Source organism: Rhinopithecus bieti, unplaced genomic scaffold, assembly GCF_001698545.2.
Source record: "Rhinopithecus bieti isolate Rb0 unplaced genomic scaffold, ASM169854v2 scaffold_7212, whole genome shotgun sequence".
Lineage (NCBI taxonomy): Eukaryota > Metazoa > Chordata > Mammalia > Primates > Cercopithecidae > Rhinopithecus > Rhinopithecus bieti.
The window spans coordinates 3807815-3816838 of record NW_016806198.1 but is presented as its reverse complement, the minus strand read 5'-3'; the positions used below and the strand labels follow the sequence as shown (position 1 = coordinate 3816838).

Genomic DNA, 9024 nt, shown 5'->3' with positions numbered 1-9024 from the left:
TGTTGCCTAGACTGGAGTGCAGTGATATGATCATAGTTCACTGGAGCCTCAATCTCCTGGGCTCAAGTGATCCTCCTGCCTCAGCTTCCCAAGTAGTTGGGACTACAGGCACATGACACCATGCCCAGCTAATTTTTTTAATTTTTAGTAGAGACAAGGTCTTGCTATGTTGCCCAATACAGTGGCTACTGTACAAGAGAGGTATCATTTCCACTTTTCGAAATAAGGGAACTAAGGCTCACAGAGGTTAAGTAACTCCCCAAAGTCATGCAGCTTAATCTGGAGCCAGATTATGAACTCATTTCTAATTCCAACCACTCAACCAACCAACCAACCAACCAACCAACCAACCAACCAAAGAAAAACAAACTTAATGCTTCACCATAATGAAGTAGAAATACGAAATAAGCAGAAATAGCCATATATTCTTATATAAATAGTATTCCTTTCTTCCTTACAATTCATTAATGTGGTCTGTACTTTAATGGAACTCTCGTCCTGCTCTAGATCTACAGCACTTCTAGAAAAATATTTAAAGAAAAGCAATATATATAAGGATCCTCAAGTCAGATGGTCAAAAGAACTCAGCATACCTGAAGTAAGTTCTCTTCTTCACATAAATGTTTATCAACCTTCTTGTAGAGGTTATCTAGACCTTTTTTAACTTCCTTTCCAGGGTACTCCTTAATGACTTTACGAAGTTCTTGTTTGTTAAATGCAAGTTGGTAACTTACTTCCTCCTCCCTTATGCCCTGTGCCACACGAGCTTCAACACCTTCAAAGAAATGCTTCAAGGAAATGAAAAGAAACAATGGCTAAGACCTGCTTTGATTATTACTTACATTTTTAAAAATCTGTTTACAAAGTAGTGTATAATCACCATGCAAAAATCAGTGTGTGAAAGTATAAACAACAAAATAACAATCACCTTATTCACATACTTCTCAGACGAGCATTGGTAACACTGTAGAGTTCCTTCTAATCTTTTGATGTGTGAATACATACATGAGATTATATTTCATATGTCACATTTTACATTTAATGTTGCTTTTTGCTGAATATAAATTTTAATGGCTGCATATTTCATACTATGACTAAACCACAATTATTATTCATTCCTCTAGTACTAGATATTTAACATCCCACTCCCCCATCTTTTTTTGGACTTGCCAGATCTAGTGAGACTTTAGAAAATTTACTATATTTGTCATAAATTTTTTTGTATAAAAGTGTTTACCCACCTTACTGATTAAATTTCCAGGACTATAATTACTCTATTGAAGAGCATAACTTTAAGTATTTGAAAGATTCTTCAGTATATATACAAACTGCTTCCTAGGAAAGCTCAATCAATTTATATTTCTGTCAACAGTGTATGAGGTTGCTACTTCACTATACTACCATAAACATTATGACAATTTAAAACAATCGTTGGCAGAGTGAAAAAAGTTTGTCATTTTATTTTATAATTCTTTGGCTATAAATAAGGCTAACCTGCTTTCATATATTTAGTAGTGATTCAGGCCCCTTGCCCCATTTATAAATTGAGGTCTTAGTGCTTTTCTTATTGATTTTAATAAATCTTTTATATTAAATATACTGACTGTTATATTATTATAAATATTATTCCCAGGTCTTCACATATATATATATATATACACACACTTTTATTGACTGGCATGCCTGTATTTGAGCACGATACAAAGAATTAACACTGACAAACCCCATTCCCTCTCATTACTTTTTTCTAAAATTTTCTTAGTGATTATTTATTCATTAAATTATCATTCTTTGACAAGTTATTCTTAGTGCTTTAAAAATTTTGTTGTTACATAAGCTCTTAATTGGTAGACAGGAAATACATTGTTTTTCAGTATATTTGCCTTGAATCCTGTCACTTAATCAACACCAGTAATTTCAACATATCATATACAGGCAGTGATAATCTTGTCTCTCTTCTCCATATCTCCTACTTATGTTTCAGGTCTTGTTGAACTGGCTAGCACTTCAACAACAATGCTAAATAATAAATGATCTAACAATATTTCTGCTTTAAATTGATTTCAGAGGGAATGTCTCTAATGTTGCAGTTAAATATCATGTAAGCTTTAGGCCTGAGATAGATCTTTTATCCAATTAAAGGAATATTTGTCTGTTCTTAAGTTTTATAAGGAATCAGTTCTGCATTTGATTAAATGTCTTTCAAGTACTTCTCTGAATTGTTGACAGCAGATACATATTCTCTTTTTTTGAGACTGAGTCTTGCTGTGTCGCCCAGGCTGGAGTGTAGCGGCATGATCTCGGCTTACTGCAATCACTGCCTCCCGGGTTCAAGTGATTGTCCTGCCTCACTACAGGCACACGCCACCACGCCCGGTTAATTTTTTAAAAATATTTTTAGTAGAGACGGGGTTTCACCGTGTTAGCCAGGATGGTCTCGATCTTCTGACCTTGTGATCTACCTGCCTTGGCCTCCCAAAGTGCTGGGATTACAGGTGTGAGTCACCATGCTATTTTACTCCAACTTCAAGTTAAGAACTTACAAAAGATAACTAATTATATTGTAGACAAAGTTAGTTAAAAAGGTTCATTTACGCTTTCACTATGTTGTAAAGTTCCCTAAAATCATCATTTCTTAACTTTAATTAACAGACTTGCTCTGGGAAATGACTCAAGTAAGGAAAGAAAAGAAGGGAAAGAAAAGTAAAAGGCAATGTAGAAAGCAATTTTTGGTTTTTCTTTTATCTTGATAATATTTCTGAAATTTCCACCTAGACATTGTTAACTTGGTCATTTATAAAGTAAGAAATGGGAAAGAGTAATGGCAAAGCCTAATCTAGGTTCATCCCCCAGCTTGTAATTTATAAGCTATTATAATGTCAGGCAAGTTTTTTTTACTTTCAGTTTCTTCATTTGTGAAATGGGGATAATATTATCTTAGCTTACGCATCATTGTTTATAAGAATTAAAAGAAATAATGCATAAGTAAGAGAATAATAGCAAAATTATCATTAAAATATAATAAATAATGTATAAAAATAATGTACAGAAAGAAGAAATAAAATATATAGCATCTAGCAGTGTCTGGCTCACTGGCAGCTTCAATAACTGAGTCCCCTTTGCACCAACACATGAGAAAATTTAAGATACATGTCTGCAGGTTATTCATATGCAAACTTATGTGTATAGGTTCAAAAGTAGGAAAAATACTGAATGAAAATATATTTACATTTAGCTTTTCAAGAGGTTGTCCTAAAGAGTAAATGACATAAGACTGAAGGTGATCTGTGTATTTTTGTTTGGCGTCTTTTTTTTCTGCTTCTAGACATGAGATTTTCAATCGAGAAAGAGTTGCAAAAATATGGTGAAAGTTTTCCATCATAACCACATCCCTGGGGGTCTTCTGGCTTTCATTTGCTACTTTCTCCACTAAAACCAAAACAGAAAAAATAAAATAACATCTCTGAGTATGACCATATTAGCCACAAACATTTATATGATTTTTTTTCATTTGTAAGTTTAAGAATTAAGCACATTTCTAGACTTAATAAAATATATTGTAATGGGAGTTTTCAGATCTACCTAATCATCATAAAAAGTCATCCTAAAACAGTCCCATGTGTACATGGAAATTCAGTATATAATAAAAGTAATGTTTCAAATCAATGGAGAAATGATGAATTATTCAAAATGTGTTAGGACAACCAGCTGGACCATTTTAATATATGAAATTTAGGTCCCTACTTTACATCTTGCAGCCAAATTCTGAATTGCTAAATTATTTACAATGTAAAAAGCAAACAAATAAATTAATACAATCATAAGTACTAAAGAAGATATAGCTAATTGAAAAATAATAATTTTGTGATGGTGTGACCTTGCTGAGAATGGCCCAAAATTTAGAAGACTATTAAGGGGAAAGATGAATAAATTGGACATAAAATTTGAAAATTCATGTAAACACACCAAACATAAAATCAATGAAATGCAAAATAAAATAGCGAGATAATTTATAGCCTATCAGGTTGACAAAGAATAAAAAGATTGGTAATACCTAGTAATATCCAGCATTTGTACAGTTGTAATGCAACTGCTCATAGCACTAAACTGACATAAGCTTTCTGTATCACAATTTGGGAAAAGACTTGAGATACATAAACCCTTTGACCCAGTAATTCCACTTCTAGTAATTTACCCTAAAGAAATTATTTGACAAGTATACAAAGATACATAAACTAAAAAAACCCTAAATGTTTACTAATAGAAGATTTGGTAAATGGATAATGACACATGGATGACTATGTAATCGTTAAAAATGATTATGTTTATCTATATTAACTAACAAGGAAAGGTACTAAGATTATATAGAGTCCAGCAGCTTCAAAATAGTGTGTCAGATATAACATTTTATATTAAAGAAAACATACACACAGAATATGCACATATATAGAAGAGAGGGACAGGAACTTGAAAAGTGGAAGAATAAAATTTAACATTATCTCTGTACAATAAGATTAAAAATGATCTTTACTTTCTTCTTGATTTGAAAATTCTATTTGCTGATTTTTGGGGATAAATAGTTATGTTTCAGGTCTTGTAGTGGCTAGCACTTCAATAACAATGCTAAATAATAAAGGATCTAACAATATTTCTGCTTTAAATTGATTTCAGAGGGAATGTCTCTACTGTTGCAGTTAAGTATCACGTAAGCTTTAGGCCTGAGATAGATTTTTTATCCAATTAAAGGAATATCTTTCTGTTCTTAAGTTTCATAAGTTTTAGTTTCTTTATAAATGAATTCATTTACAAAGAATAATGAATTAATTAATTCATTTATTATTCATTTTTAACACAGGGTCTGGCTTTGTCATCCAGGCTAGAGTGCAGTGGCATGAACAAGGCCCACTGCAGCCTTGACCCCCTGAGCTCAAATGATTCTCCTGCCTCAGCCTCCTGAAACTCAGGGACACACCACCACACCTGGCTAATTTTTTTGATTTTTTTTATAGAGACAAGGCCTCACTACTATGCACAGGCTGGTCTTCAACTCCTGGGCTCAAGCAATCCCCAAACTGGTCCTTCCAAAGTACGGCGATTACAGGTGTGGGCCAGTGTGCCTAGCCACATTACTTTAGAATCAGATAAAGCAAAGCTACTTTGAATTTTAAAAGGAAAAATCAAGGCCAGGCACAGTGGTTCACACCTGTAATCCCAGCACTTTGGGAGGCCAAGGCGGGCAGATCACTTGAGGTCAAGAGTTCGAGACAAGTCTGGCCAACACAGTGAAACCCCGTCTCTACTAAAAATACAAAAATTAGCTGGGTGTGATGACACCTGCCTATAATTCCAGCTACTTAGGAGGCTGAGGCAGGAGAATTGCTCGAACTTGGGTGGTGAAAGTTGCAGTGAGTCGAGATTATGCCACTGTACTCCAGCCTGGGCAATAATTGGTGAGATGATTCCATTTCCTGTCAATTCTTTAGCTTTTACAATTCGTGAATATATGCAATCAGATCATTTATTTCACATGAAATGACATGTCCAGACTTTTCTGTAATTTAATTGTGGGATCTGACACAGGAAGAAAGAGAGTTATAGTATTTCAGCACTAATTTCTCCTGTATTTTAGTACTAATTTGCTTGTATAATAGATATGAAAAACTGAGGCCTAAATAAGTGAATTGATTTGCTTAAGGTTACACACACATCACAGCCCATCATCTCTAAAAGACCACTTGTTGAAATGCAAACGTAATATGGAAGGTCATGTTTTTGTGTTTAAAAAATGATTTTCTACAAAAAATTAGCAGGGTGTGGTGGGGTGCACCTATAGTCCCAGCTACTTGGGAGGGTGAGGTGGGAGGATCATTTGAGCCTGGGAGGTGGAGGCTGCAGTGAGCCAATATGCCACTGCACTCCAGCCTGGGTAACAGAGTGAGGCCCATCTTAAAAAAAAAAAGAAAAAAAGATTTTCAATAAGCCCATATGAACCCTAAAATGTAAGTAGTTCCTAATGATTATGAATAGGTTTTATTTTTCAAATTCAAGAAATCTTTAATGTTAGAAAACCTAAAAAAGACTATAAGATATACAAAATAATGAACCTATCTGTTCCCGACTTCTTAGTTACCAGAAATAAAAACAATAGCTACAATAATTCTTTAGAACATAACAAAAGCTTACCATTAACAAACACTCCTCTGATAAGTTTGGTGTATGCTTTATCTAGGTCTCCACGACGCTCAGCATTTTTAAAGATTGATTCTGCAAGTCCAGCAAATTCTTCAAATTCAGCAACAAATGGAAGAATTCCGACTTTACTCTTCTTTGAGATCTTTACTTCTTCCATTTGCCTTATTTGGTTACTCTAAAATTAGGCAGAGAGCAAGGGAGATAAATAACCAAGCAACTTTAAAACTACATATAATCACAACAAAATATATAGATGGAGATATAGATATATACACAGATATCATAGAGGCAGGATATCACGTGGTAGCTAGAACACTTTGGATGCTTACTAATTGAAGATGAATCACAACAGGGAAACCTAAGAAAAACTAATTCTATAGATAATAAAACCATTTTACAGTAAGTTTGAGAAAATCAAAGTAATACAGATTATTTAAAATCAACTATAAGCCAGGGACGGTGGCTCATGCCTGTAATCCCAGCACTTGGGGAGGCCAAGGTGGGTGGATCACTTGAGGCCAAGAGTTCAAGACCAGCCTGGCCAATACAGTGAAACTTCGTCTCTACAAAAAACACACAAAAAAATTAGCTGGGTGGGGTGGCGCATGCCTGTAATCCCAGTTACTTGGGAGGCTGAGGAATGAGAATTTCTTGAACCTGTGAGGCAGAGGTTAAAGTGAGCCAGGATTGCGCCACTACACTCCAGCCTGGGCAATAGAGCAAGACTCTGTCTCAAAAAATAAAATGAAACAAAACAAAATACAATCAAGGCTGTGAACTTCAAGTCTCTGTGCAAAGTAAAAATAGTCAACACACATTTCTACCATTTATGAAAGATGAGTACAAGGTAATTACTGATTTTAGGTTACAGGAGAGCAGATTCCAGAGCACCTATAGGATTCCTCCGGGTAACTTCTGGTTGGTGGCCACGTGGTCAAGTTTGAGAACCACAGTCATTTCCAATTTTCATCAGTCTAAAATTTCTGTCTGGATAAACAAATTCTCTATTTTCAGAGTATAGAAACAAAGAAGGAGGATAGGCATTTCCATATGGATTTGCATTATTTAGTTTTCCATACATTTATTAGTCATTTATTCTTAGTTCCACAAACTGCTTGTGCATGATATGACAAAATGTGAAAGAAATGTTTCATGCAGACAGAATCCTAGGTTCAAAACGATCCACGGATTCAATTATGGTTCTATGGTTCTGAAGGGATCTAAATCTACTCAGTAGGAATGATTACACTGCCAAATACTTTTGTATCATTTCAGCTTCTACCTCAAATTTCATTGTATTGAGATTTGGGGAGTATAACTCGAAAACCATATGACATATGGATTAGCAAAATAATTATCTCTAGGCTTCTGACATCAGTATAAGAAAACCCTATGAGCATAGTCAATTATTTCATATTATCTGTACTCATGTGCCACTTCATCAGTATTGGCAACTGTGAGGTGAAAAATGGATGCAGTAGAAAAGGTAGTGGTAAGATTGTAGGTACTAGAACCAGACTGGGTTTGAATACAAGACCCATATTTTTAAACTGTGGACCTGGGGAAAGTAACTTCACCTCTCAAACAGTCTACCCTGTTGAGTGGCTGGGTTTAAGATTAGATGACATAGTATGTGCAAAGTGCTCAGGCTTGTGCCTGGTACACAGTAAGCACTCATTTATAAATGCTGGTCTATTGATCTTATTGACCAGCATTCATAAATGAAAGATAAGATCTTATCAAAAATAAGATCTTATGGGGTTTCACCGTGTTGGCCAGGATGGTCTCGATTTCTTGACCTCAGGTGATCCACCCGCCTCGGCCTCCCAAAGTGCTGGGATTACAGGCGTGAGCCACAGTGCCCGGCCCCAATTTTTAAACATATATATATATATTTTCTTTCTTGCATAAATGAGATCACACTGTGTATAATTTTTTGAATTTACTTTTTTCAATTAACACATAATGAATTATATGTCAATAAATATATTTGTAACATTAAAAAAATAAGATCTTATTAAAATAAGAATTAAAATAAGATATAGAGAAGGATGACAGGTAGAAGAAACCACCCTTTAGTGGCAAACCTATGTCCTTTATATATATATGCAACTTATGAGAATATGTGAATTTATATCTTTGTCTTGATTACTTTCTCTAGTGCCACACCTTGAGAAGTGTTCATGAAGCATTTTTTAACCTGGCCCAGCCCAATTCATACATACAAGTGTAAAAAATGTAACAGACAGACGGCTGGGTGCGGTGTCTCATGCCTGTAATCCCAGCACTTTGGGAGGCCGAGGTGGGCGGATCACCTGAGGTTGGGAGTTTGAGACCAGCCTGACCAACATGGAGAAATCCCATCTCTACTAAAAATACAAAACTAGCTGGGCATGGTGGCGCATGCCTGTAATCCCAGCTACTCAGGAGGCTGAGGCTGGAGAATCTCTTGAACCCAGGAGGCGGAGGTTGAGGTGAGCCGAGAAGGCACTGTTGCACTCCAGCCTGGGGAATGAGAATGAGATGCCAACTCAAAAAAAAAAAAAAAAAGTAACAGATAGTAAGAAAGTTGTCAAAATTTTTTTCTATTAGGAGGAAAATGATAATTGCTCAGTTATAACAATTTATTCTTAAAATAAAATACAATTATTAAAGCTACTAAACTATTAAAATAATTAAAATAATCAAATTAGTTTTCTTATTAGAAAGTATTAAAAGAACAATAACAATAAACCCAAGTGATAGTTTCAATTGTTTCATTAAATCAATGGTCACTGACTAATAAACTGAAATGTCAGTTATTCAGTGAATTTTTTTTTTTTTTTTTTTTTT

At 34.8% G+C, this 9024-nt stretch overlaps 1 protein-coding gene across 10 annotated transcripts in view; it reads right to left on the bottom strand.

The window, feature by feature from the left end:
• The window catches only part of EXOC1 (exocyst complex component 1), a 57623-nt gene that overhangs the window by 2243 nt on the left and 46356 nt on the right, over positions 1-9024 (bottom strand). For all 10 annotated transcript variants that reach the window (XM_017875116.1, XM_017875118.1, XM_017875122.1 and 7 more), the window contains 3 exons: positions 6184-6367; positions 3230-3429; positions 594-788 (listed from right to left, as the gene is read on the bottom strand). In XM_017875116.1, the coding sequence (XP_017730605.1) occupies positions 594-788; positions 3230-3429; positions 6184-6367 (579 nt within the window). The remainder of the gene's footprint in view (positions 1-593; positions 789-3229; positions 3430-6183; positions 6368-9024) is intronic.